We start from the raw sequence: 21,037 nt of genomic DNA, 5'->3' as shown, positions 1-21,037 counted from the left end.
AGACACAGGCACGCGGCAGCCATTGTAAGTCCACAAGACCGAAAGTGCATATGGAGTGTGCCATTTGGGGAAGGGCCGCGTCGCTGCCTGTTCAAGGAGTGGTGAAATCAATTACTCATCATTAAAGTCATTTTGGCTTCATACTTTTGGCATAAAGTTAAATATTTGTCAGACTCATACCTGACCAGAAGATGTTCAAATAAAGGTCACATTAGAAGAGAAAGATATAGGTTGTGTTTAAATAATTACGTATCTTATTTAGCTGAGGTAATTAAACGCAATTCTCACGTATCCTTGCTTGAAGAATGAGATGGCCCAACGGTCAGTTAATAATAAAAGGCTGATTTTCGCGCTTCAGGGCAGTGACGAGTACATATGTCGTCCTGTGGTTGTGGTCCAGTCCAGACACCCTAGGCACAACCTTAAGCAATGGCCCTGAACGGTGGTTTAATGTCAACATTGTGACAACGCTGTAACAACCTTTACCACACAACGGAGTTATAGCAACCTTTTGGCCATGTTGTTAAAACATTGTTAGAAGGTTGGGTACATTGTGCCAACGTTCTGTGTTTGCTGGGACAGAAACAGAACAGCACAAACAAACTATAGGTTCATAGCAGAACTCATGTCTCCATTTGTGTTTAAAATAGTTACAGTTTTTAGACTTTAAAAACATTTATCACCACTTGTGATTCACAAAGTGAAAATAAATTTTAAGAAGTTGGTTTCTATCCAGTTAGCTATTGGCTTTTACCGATAAAACAGGCACTTTACTCTTGTTCTGAGGACATAGTTTAACCTGTGTCTTATTTGACTTTTTTTTACACAACAGCTCTGACAAAAAAAATTTAAAAAATAAAAGGTTTTGGGTTGAACACCAAATTACAAAAACATTATTATGGGGAAAGTGAATAAAGTTATGTAGGTTTATTGATGACAAAGAAAGGGGAAAACAAAACCCACAAGGGGGCAAAACACAGATAGGACAACAAGTGACTAAACTAGAGTATGACTTGACATAACTAGACTACAAACAGCAAATACAGAAACAGAACTTTCTCTTGACGACACTCTTGACAGGGTACTCACAGAGAGGAACAATAGCATGTAACACGCAACAATGAACCAGCACAAGACAGCAAACACAAGGGGATTAAATAGGGAGACTAATGATAACACAACAGGTGACACAGGTAAAGCAATAATGACAAAACGAGGATAACAAGGAGGCGGGGCAAGGGAACGAGACAACACAAGCACATGGCCCAAACAAATGGCCATGTGCTTGTACACAAAACATGGGTCTGTCATGATCCTGCCTCAAGAATTAAAGAATGACAAGGACTAGACGGCAGAATCATGACAATGTGGGTGTGTGTGTGTTCAGTTATAAACATATGCTGTAAGTTATATACTTTTGAAAATGATAGGCCAATAACTTAAAACAAACATTTAATAACCCATATAGATAAATTATCATTTATAATATGGATCATAGCATTTACTTAATTTACAATGTAACATTTATTAATTTACTCTAGCACAGAAGATATCAGTAAAACAAGGCCACAATAAACTAAAGGATTAATATTTGGGTAAATCTAAAGGTAAGTCTGCTTTAAAAAAAAAATTACAAGTTCGAACATGGCCAACACGTTCAAATTGGTCATCTTAACATGGTAAAACTGTGTACAATTATTGTTTATTGTTTAATTGATTCATTGAACAAGCATGAAAAACACTTTACAATAAAGATCTGTAAAGGTTTTCTGGGTATTACAAAATGATCTTTAAAATACAGTATCATGAAAAAGGGACATTTCTTTTTTCTTTTTTTACATCATTACACAAGTGATCAGTCATAAAACTAACTAGAAACGATTATCATGTAGAAAAATGTATCACTATTTTTTTAACAAACTCCAAAATCTGAGGTGCATTTAATTGAAATACCACTCATAAATATCATGGGCTTGTTTATATTCTCTGTGTCGTGCTATATGGTCACACGCGGTGCAAATAGCCAGAATAAACTCTTGGGTTTGATGTATTAAATGAGGAGTTGGAGAGAGATATTTCCTCCAGTTAAAGAACCTGCGATATGCTTCTTCGTCCTTGTCCAGCTGAAGCAGATATTCTGCTAGTGACTTTGTATCTGGGAAGTCATTCACATGAATGAAGGCATCGCCGGGAACAAAGTTTTCATAGTTTCTTCTGGGAGGACCCAGAACCACAGGGACGGTTCCTGCAGCAAGCGGCCCATTTATCTTCTCAGTGATGTAGTCCTTGTGGATGGAGTTCTCAAAGGAAAGGTAAAACTTGCAGCTAGCTAGGGTAGGATAGTATTCGTCATAACCAAGAAATTTCGCATAAGCCTTTCCGAACATATGCACTTGGATGTATTTGCTGAATTCTTTATAAAACTGGTTCCTTGTGCCGACACCTGTGGAGGCACCATTGTTACTCACAATCCAACACACCAGTTTGTCCTTTTTGGGAATTACAAACTCCTCATCTGGTTTCTTCCTGGTGTTTAATTTCAACCGTACAGGAATATCAGCATCATGTCTGTAGCTGAGAGTGAGATTGAACAGGTTTTCCAGACCTGGTATTTTATGAGTGTTGGTCGGTGATTCAACATGAAACCAAATCCACCTCTGGAACGGAGGACGAGGAGATGGAGGAAGGTTGGTCAGGTCCCAACTAATGGCTTTGTGAAAAATGAGGACAGCGTCTGAATTGCTGTAGAGAGATCTATCATCCGTCAACTGACAATTATCAATATTGTAAAACTTTTTGCAGTCACTGAAGTCAAACCTGAAATTTTCAGGCCAGACCCAAAGTAGAAGAATAGGTTTGTCTTCTACTGTACCAGGGACTGCATCAGTAAGAGGGCTCTTGTTCTCGGGAGACTTCTTTTGTTCAGGTCTAGGAAGTGGAAGAGGACAGTTCATTGGAGGTGAAAACCAGAAAAACATGACGCTCAGAGAGATGATACCAGCCAGAGTCACTATTAAAGCCAGACGACTTGACATTGTCTGATCTAAAAACAAAAATGAAAAGGAAATGATCAGCCTCGAACATAAACAAGAATAAAAACAAATGCCTCCAAATTAAACGTTTAAAACATTTGACTCATGCAATTAGATAAGACTCAAATTTTACAGAATGTGTGGAATGAATAGTGAACTCAACTCCTTACCTCTTTAAGAGCCCTTCATTAACATACATTTGTAGTTGTGTTCCGCGCGAGAGGACCGCACTATGTAAAGACGGAAGTCTAAAAGCAAAAGAAACTCAACGCCGATAACCTCGTGTGTAACACCGCCTCTGGCGCCTCGAAACATCGCCTCTCCTTATCCAAACAAACCTGAACCAGCTAAACTAGATCAATAACTTCAGTGAAAATAAAAAATACAGTCAGGTTGTAGCCTAAATAACAGGTGTGACATTTCACACATATAGATGCAGACAAAATAATGTAAATTATTAACTGGAAATGATGTCATAAAGGTATTCGGTCCAGACAATCGTCATTACGAGCGTACAATCAGCTCCAGTTCTTCTGGCATTCTCCGTCTCACCTTCTCCTCTGTTTCTCTAGCCTATACTGTCAGGGGGAGTTTCCCTCCCGGTTCGAGTTACCTATCATTCGTTTCCTCAAAACTTCAGTTTCGTCCAACAATTATTTGGGATGTCAAAACTTCTAATTTGCCAAATTACATTTTCCTGAAAATAGGGTTGTCAGAGTCCATGTACAGATTGTTATTATTATCTAAGTTCAACAAGTAGGGTGACCACCATCAAACAAACCAAATGCAAGTTTGTGTGGGACAATGTGGGACGTTACCAACACTAAAACATAACCTGAAACTGTTATATAATGTCTATCTAACTTAATAAAAACATTTGTATTCTGCCTTTCAGCTGATAAAAATTATTTGTTCTTTAGTCCCTTCCAGAAAACACCATTACATCACAATGTAACATAACATGACTTAATTTGACATGTCATTTAAATTCAGCATCACTGAGCCCAAAGGCAGCAGGAATCATGCAGATAACAATTTTTTAAACAGTTCTGACCAAGTCCAAATAAAATCCAACAAAATAAACAGTGAACAAATAAAATATAAGACAACATGAAATTAGATCATTGAGCAGGCAACAAGTGGCTAAATTCTGTTAAATTAACATTTTAATTGACCGAATTATCCATTTGTTTTCTGACAGGGAACACATGGAATGAATCGCCGGTCCACAATTTGATTGACAGCCGTCACAACCTATAGTGACCGTGTTTACTCATTTCCTTTCAACCATTGGATAGGATTTAAAAAACGGCTGTTGTATTTTTACTTCTGACGAAGCGCTGTTAAATATAGGTGAAAATTACGCCTCAAAAAGAATAAATAAAATTGTAGATCATTGTGATAAATGATCTGTACAGAAGTACAATATAATTTGTATATTCTAACATGTTACTTTAAAAGTGTTGGGCTCTTTTAGAACGTGCTTCCCCCTCAGTGCGCATGCACTAAGAATATACACGTGAGTTGTTAAATACTGGATATGTGGTGTTGGCAATAGTCAAGTCAAGTCAAGTCAAGTTTATTTGTATAGCGCTTTTCACAATACAGATTGTATCAAAGCAGCTTCACAGTATTAAATTAAAATAATACAACAAAGTTTTTTTCAAGAGGAATTTATTGATTGATAAAATTAAATTAAATATCCCCAAAATATCCCCAATAGAGCTCTGTAAATAAAAATCATTGCGTTCATATGTGGCTGTCGCTGAGTGATTCCTGGGACATACAACAAAAATGCTTTCTTAAAAAGGCAAAAGAACGCATGCACGTTTTCTTAATATGATAATTAAAAACCAATAGACTGATGGAAATGCGGGACATTTTCTCAATATGCGACGTGCGGGACAAAGGTGCGGTCCAACTCAAAGCGAGACGGGTGGTCACCCTATCAACAAGTAGTTCGTCCAAAAATGAAAACTCTCTCATCATTTACTCACCCTCAAGTTGGATGCAAACATTCTTCAAAATATATTCCTTTGCGTTCAGCAGAACAAAGTCATTTGTTCTGGTTTGGAACAACTTGAGGGTTAGTAAAAGAAGACAGATATTTTTTTTAAATTTTTTTTTGGGGGGGTGAACTATCCCTAAGTCAAATATCCAGGGCAGAGCTACAGATATGTAAAACACAAATGTTTTATTTTATTTGATTTTTTATTATTATTTATTCGGGACAGTGCACATTAATGAACAATCTAACCTTTCTGTGCAGACTGTAAATGAGCCAGGTTATAGCATAAATGCTAATGGTCACCTGTAGTCCCGAGGCAGGAAGACAACAACACAAAAGATAATGCAACACGGAAGGATATGACAATATACAGTATCAAGCAAGAAACACATTAGCATGCATTCAGACAGATTACATTACATCAATAAAATTTGTCAAAATGAGGACATAACTGGGAACTTTTAAGGTGCTTTTTAAATGTGCAGTAAGTGGGACTTTCTCTAATGTTTGTTGGCAGGCCGTTCCAAAAATGACCTCCTCTGATAGACAGAACAGTTTGTCCAAAGGTAGTTGTTCTGTGCGGGATCTCTTTGTCTCCTCTAAATGAGGCTCTTGTGCAAAAACCTCTGTCAGACCTTGGTTTAATGTATGTAGAAAGTGAAGGTGGAGCTAATCCGTGAAAAACTTTATAAATTAAACAGCTATTTTTAAAATGAATACAATTTTCAAAATTGAACATATTGTATTTTCCCAGAATATTACACTGATGGAATGACAGAGGCTTTTGATCAAGTACTTTTATATATTTTTTGAATGACATTTCCATGGGTTTTAAAATTGTATTTCCAGTGAGTGACCAGGTTGTGATGCAGTAATTAATCTATATGTGAAAATCTCATTGAATGTAGGAACATTTTAGCAGAAGTAATTGTCATTGATGGTCTGATGTGTTTAACGTTATGTAAATTGCATTTGATTCTGTTCACTGTGAGTTTGATGTTTTTTTAAATGAGAGTGTTGGGGTCCAGTGTGACCCCGTCTCCGAGGTACTTGAACTCTTCTACAATGTCAAGTTCCACTCCCCCCAGGAACACATTGGACTGGTCCAGTTTTATGGATTTTTTTTGTGAAAATCATAGCAACAGTTTTCTTTTTGTTCAATAATAGGCAGGATTTAAGGAGCCAACGCTGTATGTTCTCCAGTGCTGATGTGAGAATGGATGATGCTTCCTGTGTGCTTTGAGCAGGTGTAAAAATAACTGCATCATCAGCATACATTTGGAAATTGACTTTTTGACAAACATTTGGCAGATCATTTATATATACAGAGAACAATACTGGTCCCAAAATAGAGCCTTGTGCGACCCCTGCTGGACATTCAGTGGCAAACGCACAGAGCAAATTTAAGGAGTCTGATAAAAGAGCTCATTGTATGGGAACATACAGTACAATACACATTGAGTAATACAGGCCGGCAAAAGCAGGAGATATATATACTCAATGACAATGATCAAATGAGAATTAGGTGAGAACATTGGCAATTGAAAGTCATAACTCAATGTGATAGTGACCTCTGGTGGAGATATGGTGATTGCACTAAAAATATCAACTTTCTATGTTTGAAATTACTCATAGGATGAATTTAAACTTAAAATCTGCTGATATTTCTAGAGACTCATCTTTCTCTGTTCACTTGCATGAACCAGTAAATGTAAATCTTCCTTGCAAATATATGCTTTGCATTCATGGCAAGTGGTGCTCATTTTCAAACCTTGAAGACTTTAGAGGACACCACTTTGTTCTTGTTGTACTTCAGAATAATTGTACCTTTTTGCACTATGAATTTGTTGTTGTGACAAATGACTTATGTTTCTCTGTTGTAAGTCGCTTCAGATAAAAGTGTTTGCTAAATGCAGAATTTAAATGTTTTTCTTCCTTACTGCCACGGCAGCATTGGAGAGGAGTGCGGACATCAGCAGTTTTGGACAAGGGCATCATATGTGAAAAAGAACCATTACTGTTTTTTGACAAGAAGGTTTTACTATGAATTTCTGTTTCATTCGGGCCTTCTTATTTTCAGAGCTCTGTACATCAGTGCCAAGATCAACAGTATCTTTAGTCTTAGACACATCCTCTTCAGCTTTATTTTCAATTTCCACCCTCTGCAGTTTCACTGTGATAATTAATAAATGGTGTTACGGACGCTGGTCTAGGTCAGGGAAGTAACAAACAACACAATGCTAGTTAGTCTTTTTATTTGACTTCTCTTGCTCGTTTTTAATTGTTTTCAGAATATGGTATCTCAGAGTTTACAAAGTGTCTTGAATAAATCAAATAAATCAAACAAAGCAATATATGAAGCAAAATCTTCAGGGGTGAGCTGATGCCACAATAACAAACAAACAGAAACTAACTTTCCCACAAGAAAGCTAACTTCCCTATTGATCACAAATAAAAGAAACAAAATATACAAAAAAAAGTACCCTATCTCCTTAACTATCCAGTAAACAGGAGAAAAGTGAAGGCCTTTTGGCCTACAAAAAAAACGAGGCACTCACCCCCTACAGCTTCTCAAAGTCATGTAGCTTGTATGTAACAGATGTAATCAAAAGCATTGAGGTTTCTAAAAAAAACATATCACCAAAAGTTAGGTGGCTAACAGCACTCTGTTAACTCTACACAGAAAGAGGACAGCAGACAGTGTTTACACTTTCACAGGTCAAACACACAGTACAACAAAGTGCAGGCAAAAAAAAAAAAAAACCAGAGAGCTCCCTTCAGAGGAATTCCAGGGGATTTTATTGTCCAGGCCTCTTTCTCTGGTCCAACCACCAACGGCTTCTCATTAAGTCCAGGACCAATCCTAGAGGAGAAGGAGACAGTAGGAACAACAACAAAAGCATCACAACCGTAACACCCCCACCCTTAAAATTACAAATCATTATTTGTAATCACAAAACAATTCTCAATCCTCAAGGTTACATGGTGCACGTGACAAGGCATCAGCAAGCACACTCACATACCTTCTTATGCCGAATTTCCAAATTAAAACCTTGTATCAAAAGAGACCAGCGCATCAGTCTTTGATTTGAATTCGACATTCGAAACAGAAAAACCAGGGGATTATGATCCGTATACACCAGGATGGGAATATTACAAGCATCAAGATAAATTTCGAAATGCTGGAGTGCAAGCAACAGCCTCTTTTTCGATTGTGCTATAATGTTGCTGCAATTTTGTAAATTTCCTTGAAAAATAAGACACTGGGTGATCAATTCCTGTCTCATCCTCCTGAATAAGGACTGCTCCTGCTCCCACCTCACTCGCATCCACTTCCAATTTAAATGGTCGCGAAAAATCCGGAGCTGATAGAACTGGGGCACTACCCAACAACGTTTTAACAGCATCAAATGCTGACTGACACACTGAACTCCACTCAAAAACTTTGGATTGACTCAGCAAGTTAGTAAGGGGTGATGCAACTTCAGCAAAATTCTTGCAGAAAGCACGATAATATCCCGTCATTCCCAAGAAACGACGCAACTCTCGTTTTGTTTTGGGAGCTGGAAAATCAATTATGCACTCAATTTTGACATTAACAGGACACACCTGTCCTTGACCCACACATTTCCCGAGATATGTCACCACAGCTTTCCCGAACTCACATTTAGCAAGGTTCAATGTAAGAGATTCATCACTTAGTCGATGAAAAACTGCATATAGACTTGTTAGATGCTGTTCCCAGTCAGATGAATAAACGACAATGTCATCCAGATATGCCTCACAATTTTCTAACCCAGCCAGAACTATTCTCATGAGGCGTTGGAAAGTGGCGGGTGCATTTCGCATCCCGAAAGCCATCCTCTTGTAGTGCAGGAAATGGTCAGGCGTAACAAAGGCAGAGATTTCTGAAGCCCTGGCGGTCAAAGGTACCTGCCAGTAACCTTTTAACAGGTCGAGCTTAGTCACAAACTTTGCAGCGCCAACCCTATCAATACAATCATCCATCTTTGGTAAAGGATAGGAGTCAGGTTTCGTGATGGAATTTACCTTGCGGTAATCTGTGCAAAATCGAAATTTTCCATCTGATTTAGGCACCAACAGACAGGGTGAGCTCCATGGACTAGAACTTGGCACAGCAAAACCGTGTTCTAACAAGTATGCAGACTCTTCTTGCATTATTTCTCTCTTGATGGGGTTTACACGATTGGAATTTTTCTTGATAGGAGAGCAATCACCCACATCAATATCATGTTCCAACACTGTGGTTTGACTAGGCACATCAGAAAAAAGAACAGGAAACTTTTTAATGAGCGTAACAACATCACTTTGACACGCTTCAATCAAGTAACACAGATGGGACTTTAAATCCACTAAAAGCTTTGAATTGTCCAACGGAGCACACGATACATCTCGCATCCTAAGCCCATCCTCCTCAGGACAATACACAGCTGCCATAGCAGCAGAGATGGAATCAGTGGCTTTTGGCACACTCTGAGCTACATCTCTCATTACATAGGCTTTAAGCATATTAATGTGACACACTCTGGTCTTTCGCTTTCTGTCAGGAGTATTAATGACATAATCTGTGTCACTTAATTTCTGCTTTATAGTATAAGGACCCGAGAACTTTGCCTGCAATGGGGACCCTGGAAGAGGAAGGAAGACAAGTACCAAATCACCTTCCTCAAAACTTCGATAAACACTCTTTTTATCAAAGCGGGTCTTCATTTTAATTTGAGTGCGGCCCAACTCCGAAAGTGCCACTTCACGAGCTCGGTGTAGGCGTTCTCTGAAGGAATTCACAAAGTCAAGTACGCTCATTTGGGGGGTTGTCTCTGCCAGCAACTGTTCACGAAACCGTTTTAACGGGCCCCGCACAGTGTGCCCGAACACTAATTCGGCAGGACTAAAACCCAAGGATTCCTGAACGGTCTCTCGTACAGCAAACATGACCAAGGGAACGCCCTCATCCCAATTTTTCCCCGTTTCAAAACAGTACGTACGCAACATACTTTTCAAGGTCTGATGAAAGCGTTCTAGTGCTCTCTGTGACTCTGGGTGATAGGCGCTAGAAAGTTTATGCTTTACAGACAAACAGTCCAGAACCTGAGAAAACAGCTTGGAGGTAAAATTTGTACCTTGATCTGACTGTATAACGCTCTAATGGTACGCATAGGAATCGCCTCAGGGTACCGAGTAGCAGCACACATTAGAGTCAGCAAATACTGATAACCAGACTTAGTCTTGGGTAATGGACCAACGCAATCAATAATTCTCTGAAACGGCTCCGACACAATTGGAATAGGATGAAGAGGAGCACTAGGAATTCCCTGATTAGGTTTACCAGCTAGCTGGCACGCATGACACGATCGACAGTACTCTGAAACCGCTTTTTTCAAGCCAGGCCAAAAAAAATAGCGAAGGATGCGACTAAAAGTCTTGTTTACTCCCAGATGACCAGAGAGAGCATGATCATGAGCTAAACACAAAATCTGTTCACGATAATTATGAGGGACCACTACCTGAAACACAGTCTTCCAGCTCAGATCCTTCTCTGATGGGGACCACTTACGCATAAGCACTCCATCCTCCCAAACATAAGCCACATCTTTATCTACTACTTCATCTTTTTGTACAGCCTCAGCGAGACATTTGACTAGAGACTGGTCAGCTTTCTGTGCAGCCGCCAGCTGTTCTTTTCCGGCCCCAAGCATAGACTCCAACTGGACTGCAACATCCTGGTCAGAAACACACACATTAGGAGAAACATCCTGCATACTCTCATCTCTATCAACTTTATCAGTCATAAATGTTTCAGATACATCTAAAACACACACAAACATTCACATTTATGCATTTGGCAGACACTTTTATCCAAAACGACTTACATTGCGTTATCCTATACATTTATACATAAGTACGTGCAATCCCCTGGGATCGAACCCACAACCTTGCGTTGTTAACACAATGCTCTTACCACTGAGCTACAGGAACGTTGCTCAGGAGTTTGTCTAACCTATTAGACCTATTTTCAGGCGCTGCGTCATATCATTACGCCTGCTGCACCCATGGTACGGCAGCAAAGTTTCTTGACCCGGAGATCGGCTGAATGGATTCGAAAACGGTAAAACTCAACTGTTTAACTCTGGGGGAGTTGTAAAATGAGCCTATTTCCAAAAAAAGGGCGAAGTCGCCCACCAACTCGAATGAGGCCCACTGTGTGGTCATACTCAGGTGCTAAAGTTATATCATTGTGATATGTCATTCTATATAGATCAGTGGTGTTAATAGATAACTAAATGTACTTATAATGAACAATAGTAATCTATATATATTAAGGTTAATAAATACTATAAATGATTATTGTGCATTGATTCCTAATGTATCTACTAATGAAATTATAGAACTTTACGCATTCATAGTCCTCAAAAGACACTCAACTGTCGCCACCTACTGGTGTAATATTGGAACTTAACCGACAGAAATACAAAATTTTATCCTCTTTTTTTTATTTCTCATTTTTAATTACAGTATCTTGCTTTATTTCCACATGGACAGAACCGGAAGTAATGATAACTTGCAGATTTTAAGTGTCAGATAGTGATTCAGTAACTGCTGTGATGGATTCAGTTCAAACAAGGAATCGACCACATGTTTAAAGGGATACTCCACTTTTTTTGGGAAATAAGCTCATTTTACAACTCCCCCAGAGTTAAACAGTTGAGTCTTACCGTTTTCGAATCCATTCAGCCGAACTCCGGGTCTGGCGGTACCACTTTTAGCATAGCTTAGCATAGATCATTGAATCGGACAGGACCATTAACATCTCTCTCAAAAAAATTACCAAAGAGTTTCGATATTTTTCCTATTTAAAACTTGACTCTTCTGTAGTTACATCGTGTACTAAGACCGACGGAAAAAGAAAAGTTGCGATTTTTCTAAGCTGATATGGCTAGGGACTATACTCTCATTCCTGCGTAATAATCAAGAAATTTTTCTGCCGTACCATGAGTCCAGCAGGAGTAATGATATGACGCAGCGCCTGAAAATAGTCCCCAGCTCGGTAACTTCCAACGTGACCGGGACTAAGTTTGTCTAACCTATTAGACCTATTTTCAGGCGCTGCGTCATATCATTACGCCTGCTGCACCCATGGTACGGCAGCAAAGTTTCTTGACCCAGAGATCGGCTGAATGGATTCGAAAACGGTAAAACTCAACTGTTTAACTCTGGGGGAGTTGTAAAATGAGCCTATTTCCAAAAAAAGGGCGAAGTCGCCCACCAACTCGAATGAGGCCCACTGTGTGGTCATACTCAGGTGCTAAAGTTATTAGGCAGCTAGAATACGGTACTGGTTTACCTGCCACTAGAGAGTGGAAGTCCTCAGGTACCCCTTTTCCACCAAGGCAGTGCTGGTGCCGGTTCGGAGCCGGTGCCTACTCGCGAACCAGTTCTTTGTGTTTCGACAGCCAAAGAACCGGTTCTCCGCCAGGAAAATTGGTTCCAAAGCGGCACCAACTCTTTGCTGGACTAGAACCGTTCTTTAACCACGTCATGCTTACGTCGGGGGCTGGGGGCGGGGTTATTGTCGAACTTCTTCTCGAACGTAACCTCTGTCCGAGCAGCACAAATGTGTTCTAAAGGTCTTCTTCTGACCCCAATATAGGATCGCAAAGCAAGGAGAAACATTTGCAGAAAGACGATGTAGTCCACCATTGTAATTGTTATGTTTGAATTTGGCGCAAGCGTTTCTTGGAAAGCTAAAGGGGGTCGCACACCGGACGCGCAGCTCAGCGCAGCTCAGCTCAGCCCCGCGCCGCGTCTTTATTCGAACACATTGTACACACACCGGCGGCGCCTTTCGGCGTCTGTCCGCGGCGCCCAGCAACGGCTCAGGACTGTGTTCAAAATCCTGCCGCGCAACAGAGCGCCATTTAACGTTACATAGTTTTATATAAAATTTGCATGTATGTGTCTCATATCGTAGTTAATGTATACTGACTTCACCCTGTGCTGCAATATACATTTAGTTTTATATTCATTTACAGAAATCAGAAAATTGCTAATGTTATCGGATTTTCAGGTGAGAGCTGTACTAGACGTGGCGCTGCGCGTCCGGTGTAAGATGTAGCCTATGGCAACGTACACAGTGATGACGTCGTTCGCTGGGCTCTAGTCAGTGGAAAAACAAACAGGTTCTGAGAAGGTTCGCAAGTTGAACCAACTTTGAACCAGCACCAGTTCCGAACCAGTTCTTTTTTGGTGGAAAAAGGGTAAGGGAAGCTATCATATTGAACTTTCTTCAGAATGTCTCTTTCTGCTAATTGATGATCCTCAGCTGAGGGATCCCCTTCTTTACCTGCCAAACCCATGGCGAAGAAGTGCTGCAGCTTCAACTAAAGCTTTAAAACTGCTGAACTGTTGTGGGTCAGGCAAGGACTGAACATCAGCAACTGTTACGTGACTACAGAGAGTAGTATTCTTCAGTTCAGCAGGATTGTCAGATGCACTTATGTTGGGAATCATCGGCCAGCAACAGGGTGAGTGCAGGAGAAATTCTGGTCCTTGTCTCCATAATTTGTCTGTAGATAGCTCTTTTAGAGTCTTCCCATGAGTGATGTAGTCAGCTGGATTGTTGGTGGATTCCACATACCGCCATGTGTGAGCACTTGTGAGTTCTTGTATTTCGGCAATCTGGTTCCCATAAATACTTTATAGCGACAGGATTCTGACTGAAGCCATGTCAGGACTGTAGTGGAGTCAGTCCAGAGTACAAAGGATTCAATGTTCAGGGTGAGCTCTTTAGCTGATAATGAAGCTAACTGCGCACCTGTAAGAGCTGCACACAGTTCCAATCTAGGCACAGATAACTGCTGTTTAGGGGCAACTCTTGACCTGGTTGTGAGAAAAGCTACCTCGACACTTCCCTTTGCCTCCTCTGTGCGCAAGTATGCTACGGACCCATAGGCCGTTCAGAGGCATCACTGAAGATATGTACTTGCCGACTACAATTAAGGGAGTCCATCTGGGAACTTGCATAGCAGCGAGGTAATTTTATTTGAGTTAGATGTGGCAGTTCTCTTTGCCAATCATGCCATGTCTCAAGAATGTCATTTGCCAGTAGTGGGTCATCCCACTCTCTCTGTTTCGCCCACAGACTCTGTATAAGTATCTTGGCCCGAGTGATATAGGGAACAAGGAACCCAAGGGGGTCATACTGGCTCGCTACTACCTTGTATATGTTTCTCATTGTGGGGGTTGAACAGTCAGCAAGGCGGCTTTGGTATCCAAGAGTATCAGATTGACACATCCAACGCAATCCTAATGCAAGTTCTTGAGGATCTGATTCGGTTTGGTTAAGCCAAAGCTCACTGCTTTCAGATCTGGCTTCCTTTGGCAGATAATTGATGACATTAGGTGAATTGCATGCCCATTGTCGTAGTTCAAATCCTCCTTCTGCTAACAGATTCCTCAGTGTGTTCACTAGCCCTTTAGCCTCCTCAAATGTAGCGACACTCTGTAGTAGACTTGTAGTCAAGACCGCCTAAACCGAGACCAAGACACTACCAAGACCAGAGGGTATCGAGACCAAGACAAGACCAAGACCAAGACCAAGACAGACCAAGTCAAGACCAAGACCAAGTCGAGACCAAGACCGAGACCAAGTCGAGACCGGAGGAAAAAAAAAACAGACTAGTGTTGAAGCTAAGCTATAACTTGTATGAATTCAAGAACAGCAGCATACTAGGGTTCAGCCGCAGTTTACATTCAATATTAGACGGTATTACTTAAACTACACAGGCAGAACAATACAGAGACAGACCATGTCATGTGTGTGACTGTGAGCTCACTGTAAATGTTTTTGCAGACTGGGTGAGATCAACTATGTGTAGCAATTGCATGACGGCTGTTACTGCACTATTAGAGGTTTGAGACTCCCTTAACTTTTGTGTACTGTTGAGGACTGACATGACTGGTACTGATGGTTCATCTGACAAAACATCAAACACCTCCAACACCATCTTGCTCCTCCAACAACTGTCTAAAGAATGTGAAATATGTAACCAATTGAAATTATACTTAATGTGTAGATGAAATCGTAACATCAAATTAAAGATACACAATTATAAACTTGAATTAGGCCTAATGTTTAGTCAACACAACGGAGATATGCAGATGATATTTAAAAGACCATTTATTTAGTCTAACACCATCTTAAATACAATACTGTAATCAAACAACACACACACACACACACACACACACACACACACACACACACACACACACACACACACACACACACACACACACACAGATATCAAAGACACACATTCATCTAAGCAAATGCCTGCCTATCTCTGCCGATTTCGGAGTCTCCAAATGAATCCATTCTGCAACTTTTAAATACATAATAAAATGTGTAAAAACGAAATTATAGGCTTAAGTGCAGGATCCGAAAGTTGGTCGTTTTGTCGCTTTGGTTACACACACACACACGCCGTTGGTGGTGCGCTCAAAGTCATCTGTCAGTTGTGCAGTTACCCAAAATCTCCTGAATGAAGTTAAAACCCATCATGTCACTGATATGTGTTTTTTTAAATCAAGTGATCAAAGTGCTCGTTGCCGCTGCGATCAGTGGCGCGGATACAGTGTTTTCTCGTGTGGCTCGCGCACACGCCGCACTTTCACTCGGACGCGCTTCAATCCGTTCCGTTGCGGATAATAATGTTGCATTATCGAACGTTGTGTCATCGTGGATATTGTAGTATTGTATTGCTAAATCCCCCGACCACTATGTCGGTCTGAGACAGTGAGACCTAGACAAGACCGAGAGGTCCGAGACCAAGACAAGACCAAGACCAAAGACCGTCAAGGCCGTGACAAGACCGAGACTACGTAAAAGTGGTCTCGAGACCAAGACCGGTCTCGAGACATACATCACTACTCTGTAGACAGTTAACTACATAGAAACATCTTTCGATGGAGTGTCGAACATTGTCTCCTGGCTCACTGTGGTCAATTACGTGCTTCTGTAGTGCGTATGTGGCACAACACGGACTACACGTTGTTCCAAATGGGAGCACTTGCCACTCGTAGATGCTCGGGAGTTCCTTTCTGTTCTGATCATGCCATAGGAATCGGAGGAGGGGCTTGTCCTCTGGTATTAGTCTTACTTGATGGAACATGCCCTTTATATCACTACTAAAGGCTACTGCATGCTCCCGGAATCGTAGCAGTACCCCGAGCAAGGAGGACCCCAGAGTTAGTCCAGGCAGAAGCAGATCATTCAGGTTTTCGCCTCTGTATGAGAAAGAACAATTGAAAACAACTCTGTTTTTTTCATTATGCCTCACCATATGATGGGGGATGAATCATGATTCTTCTTCCCCAGTCAGTTTCTGCTCTGGTATTGCAACCACATAGCCTGCCAGTACCAGTCAGTACATCGAGTTGCCACAGTTTCTCAACATGTCTGAACAGCTCATTGGAAGGGGAGCGAATTGATATGTTAAGACATTGTTGGGTGAGAAGTGGATGTTGCACAAGCTTAGCTGGCCCTTGGACTGTCCAGCCTAGTCTCGTCTTCACTGCTGCTGGTCCACCAGGAGGACCCAAGCGTACAGGCTCAATCGGGGTAACTAAGTGGGGATAGTCAGAGCCGATTAATAAAAGGGGCGAACACTGTCATAAGAAGGGATTGGCAACCCTCTGAGGTGTCTGTATTTATTCTGTAAGGTTGCAGCTGGACACGTGTGTTCGGTTAGCCCCAATTGGTCTGCAGTAAACGCCCTGTGTATCTTAAACACTCTTTGAGGCTGACAGGCTGGAGAAATGGTGAAGGACACTGAAGTACCATGTATGACTCTCATGTCCTGTCTAACAGTTCTCAAAGCAAGGTCTTCTGGTTTGCCATGTAGCTTCAGTTTCTGAGCAGCTGCTTGCAAAAGGATGGTGCGTTCTGAGCCATCGTCCAAAATGGCAAATGTCTCAAGGGCATGTTCTCCATTCCGAAATGGTATTGAGAGCAGTCTCTGTACTGTGGAATATAGCCGTTGTCTTGGTGGGCTTAAAGTCTATGCGTCTATCTCTTTTCTGGGTAGTTTGCTCCTTTCTGTCCCCGCCATGCAACTCCAAACCACTTTCCTGTATTTTTAGCTCATATTCAAGCCAGTCAGCAAAGTGTAAAAGAGTAGGAATGCGAACATTTAATGGGTACATGTACCTTTTGAACTCAGCTTGCAATTCGTGGGGCAGCTTCGACAACAGTCTGGTTACGTGTGAACTGCACTGGAGCTCAACACTGCCGCTATCCCCCAGTTGGTCCAGCATGCCTACCAATGCTCTGACTTTCAATGCAAACCTTTTGAATCCACTAGCATTATAACTATGGATAGTGGGGTCATCCATTAAATCAGCAATCCGCCGCAAGGCAAATTGGTGAGGTTGCCCATATTGCTCAGCAAGAGTTGCCATGGTATCTGAATAGGGCCTACTGGAATTGATAGAGTCTGCGATGAGAAGAGCGTCCTCAAACTTCAAGTGTTCTAAGAGAATTTGATATTTAAATCTCTCCGTCACATCCTCAGGTAGAAGATTGTCTAATGAGACCTTCAGTCGTGCAAATTCCCGTGGGTCTCCCTTGGTGAAGTCAGGGATTGTGGGTGTAGGGCCTCGGTATACCTTCTCTTGCTGAGTGTGGTTAGGATGCTGTCCTGTGTCTCTATAGAATGGCATGCTGGCAGTAGGTGCTGTTTGGGGATGCCTGGGCTGTGGATAGTAACTCGCCCTCTGTGGTGGAGTCGTTGCCATAGGGTACCTCTCAGGTTCATAGTACTCAGGTGTTGATGAGCAGGAGGGATATTGCCCTCTATTCCCTAATTTCCGCATACTAGTGGATATTTCCTCCACCAAATCTGATATGTTGTGTCTAGGAGGTGGTGGTGGTATATCCACTGTGGAGGGAAGGATGTCATCATCCACTACTGGAGGAGGTGGCAGTGGCCAGTCTTCATATTCTGTTAAAGGGGCTCGCCTTGATGGTAACTGGGCTCTGTCATGTGGCAAAGGCACTGCTCTTTGGTGGGTTGAGGAGGCTCTGTTAATGGCCATTTGCTGTTGCATATCTAGCACTGTAGATTGAAGTTGTTGATTTTCTTGTTTAAGCTGCTGCATCATTTTCAGAATCTCCGATACATCCTCCGTTGTAACTGGTTGCAATACAGGTGTGCTTTCATATCTTGTTCCAGTGGGTGGTGAACGACTTGTGGCTCTCCGGTCTGCCCACATGGCCTCGTCGCTTGATGACTGATACGTGAGAGGGGTCATCTCGGCTACCCTTTCATGGCTACGAGTTACAGGCTCCAACTTGCCTGTAACTCTCTGGGATGAAGGAATGTATGAGCAGCTGTAGTCTGTTGGTCGTAATGCGGGAGAGAAACCTCATAATCCTCCAACCAGGCTGGAGGCTGTGTTTGCCGCTTAGGACGCACGTCAGCAGACCGTCCTTCTCTGGTCGTCTTGTCTGAAAACATCTTCGACACATCCACAGCAATTACTGTAATCCGGCTCGAAGGACCAATTTGTTGTGTTGTAACCGATGTGGCTCGGGTTAAATGAATCACTGTGGTACGTCTGGTCAGGACGCAATGAAGATGCACTTAGGTTTCATTGAGGATTTATTGGGTGTACTTGTGTGTGTGGTTCTATAAGACAAATAGAAACCAATATATCAATACTTAACATTCATAAAATAATTGTTAATCAATAACAAAGACATTTCAATAGTTAGAAAAGTATTAGAACATATCCAGAAGTCATATTATTCACTTTTGTTATCTTTTCTGAATTTGGTCAGACTGGGGATCGAACCATAGACAGTAAAAGAAATGGACACAGCAACCCCATTGGATTCAACGGAGAAAAGTGAAGTCAATTAGAAGCACTCACTTCCTGATGGCTGAGCGTACTGCGCAGACTCAAACTGAGCTTGACGACGTAGATGTGACTTGAGCAACCCGTCTGTCTTCTAGTAGCTGTGCCAAGAGAAATCTGAATCATTCCCTTCCGGAGCTTGCAGAGACGGAGAGCGTGAGTAGGAGGTGTCCATGAGCTAGGAGCAGGAGAAACTTTTGCTAAGTATTCTGATGAATTATTTTGTCATTTTGCCTCCACGTCCCCCCGATTGCCCGCGAGCTTCTCCTCCTGTCCATACGGTAATTTCTCTACTGTGTGACAGAGTCGCGTGGTTATGACGCAATCGTTAGCCTATTTACGGGGCCATAACGTAAGATACAAGGTAATGGAGCCTTTTATACATTTTTGTGTTTCTTTAGAAATAAATAATGGACAAATGGAGTCTTTAAACGCCTCAGATGTAAAGTTATTCGCTGTCAAAGTGACGCCAAAATGAATGGAAGTCAATGGAATGCTAACAGCAGGTGATGGTCTGTTAATCAATGGCGGCGCCCGGGGAAGCTTCACTTTTTTCCGAAACATTGGCCTCCTGGATCGAACCCCTGGCCGTTGCGTTAATGACGTCACATCGACAGCGCATCAAAACAGGATGACGAAGCACTTTTCTTAGCATACTCGGCAATTTCAACAAATAATATAAATATACCCAAGGAAAGGCTATTACAATAATGCTTGATATAAACAACAAGAACGTAATGTGTAAACAATTATTAACATGCAATGTGATAATATGCAGATGATCGGCCGTACAGACGACTTTAATTAGGCCTATTTAACCTAACAAACAGAATTATGTTGATAACCCATAAACCACAAATGAAATAAGATCCATAAACATAGAAACTTACTTTTAGATGCACGCACACGATTAATAACACTACTTTCTGAAATAAGGGCAAACTCTCGTGAGCTCCGCAGTCCACACTCTACGGATTCATAACAATTAATGCACTTCATTTTCAGCATATTGCAATTACTCCATTATTCCACAAGGGGGCGGTAACAGTCCATAGTCATTGAATCTGTCAACTCTCAATAAGAAAACCCTACTAATATAAATCTATTTCCTGAAGTGCTAAATACAAACCCCTTTATAACTGCTATACATATTATTTCTGTTATTTAACATGTTTTTGTTATATTTGTTTAATCCATTCATGAATATTGAGTGTCGATGTTAACTAGGAACTAAAGTACATTTTGCGTTGCACTCTGACACTTTTAAAAGGTGCAACAGGAAAAGTTATTCTCCGTGTGTGGATTAAAAGAGTTACTCGTGGTTTGAGTGAAGTAAAGATATTTTTTTGTTTTTGTTTTTTGAAACGGGTATTTTCAAGTGAACGTATTCCCTCTTGGTTATGTGCAGCCAGCGAGGTATGTGTATTACGTTTGTATTTCCCGAGTGTATTTGTATTTACCTCTTTATAGTGTATGTGAATGTGATCATCTTTTACATTGTCATACTGTAGTTTGACGGTGGATTTCATTGATGGTGAATATGATGGCGGAGAAAAGGATGGCAAGAGCAATAAATCCATCAGTAACCAGAACCATGGTGTCGTTTATTTCCTGGAGGGAGTGATAGTCAAACTCGAACTGCGTCAATGTTCCCGAACCTGCTCGTGCCCGGCCCGGACCTGCTGTGTCACAACTTGGCGAGACGGGATCTAACGTTACACAGATAAGCCCATGTTTACCATTAAGGACCTGCAGTTCATCAGTGTTTCATTAAGACGTCCATAAGTCAGACACTTAAGCTTGTGTTCTGTAAGGTGACAATAAGTTTTGAACACTACAAAGGACTGTTTGTAAACTTAATAATGACTGTGGTTTAAATTGTATAAGGGTAATTTATTGATATTGTCAATTGAAGAAAGTAAGTGACAATTTGAAAAAAGGAGAATTATTTTGTGCACATTTAAACAAGCCAATATCTTTCAGTTTTTGGAAGTTTTTTATTATTTTCTAAGCATGTTCACTTAAATGTGGCCATAAGCATCTTGTCAAGTGTAATTGA

The 21,037-nt window shown here is 41.1% G+C and overlaps 2 protein-coding genes across 3 annotated transcripts in view; both read right to left on the bottom strand.

Moving 5' to 3' along the window:
- Nucleotides 1-21,037, bottom strand: part of LOC309512341 (4-galactosyl-N-acetylglucosaminide 3-alpha-L-fucosyltransferase 9-like) — a 176,477-nt gene that overhangs the window by 79,763 nt on the left and 75,677 nt on the right. The window lies entirely within an intron of this gene.
- Nucleotides 1,657-3,594, bottom strand: LOC309512340 (4-galactosyl-N-acetylglucosaminide 3-alpha-L-fucosyltransferase 9-like). Of its 2 annotated transcripts, none has more exons than XM_082187884.1 (2): nt 3,203-3,594; nt 1,657-3,038 (listed from the first exon to the last, which is right to left on the bottom strand). In XM_082187884.1, exon 2 carries the CDS (start codon nt 3,033-3,035, stop codon nt 1,941-1,943), a length of 1,095 nt encoding a protein of 364 aa, XP_082044010.1. In that variant the 5' UTR covers nt 3,036-3,038; nt 3,203-3,594; the 3' UTR covers nt 1,657-1,940. The 2 variants fall into 2 exon arrangements, with proteins under 2 accessions (XP_082044010.1, XP_082044009.1); XM_082187883.1 differs by having other exon boundaries at nt 1,657-3,043; nt 3,203-3,593.

The sequence above is a fragment of the Leuciscus leuciscus genome, assembly GCF_965113295.1.
Source record: "Leuciscus leuciscus genome assembly, chromosome: 13".
In the NCBI taxonomy this organism is placed as follows: Eukaryota; Metazoa; Chordata; class Actinopteri; order Cypriniformes; family Leuciscidae; genus Leuciscus; species Leuciscus leuciscus.
Note: the sequence above shows the minus strand (reverse complement) of the source record. Positions and strands in the feature narration are given on the sequence as shown.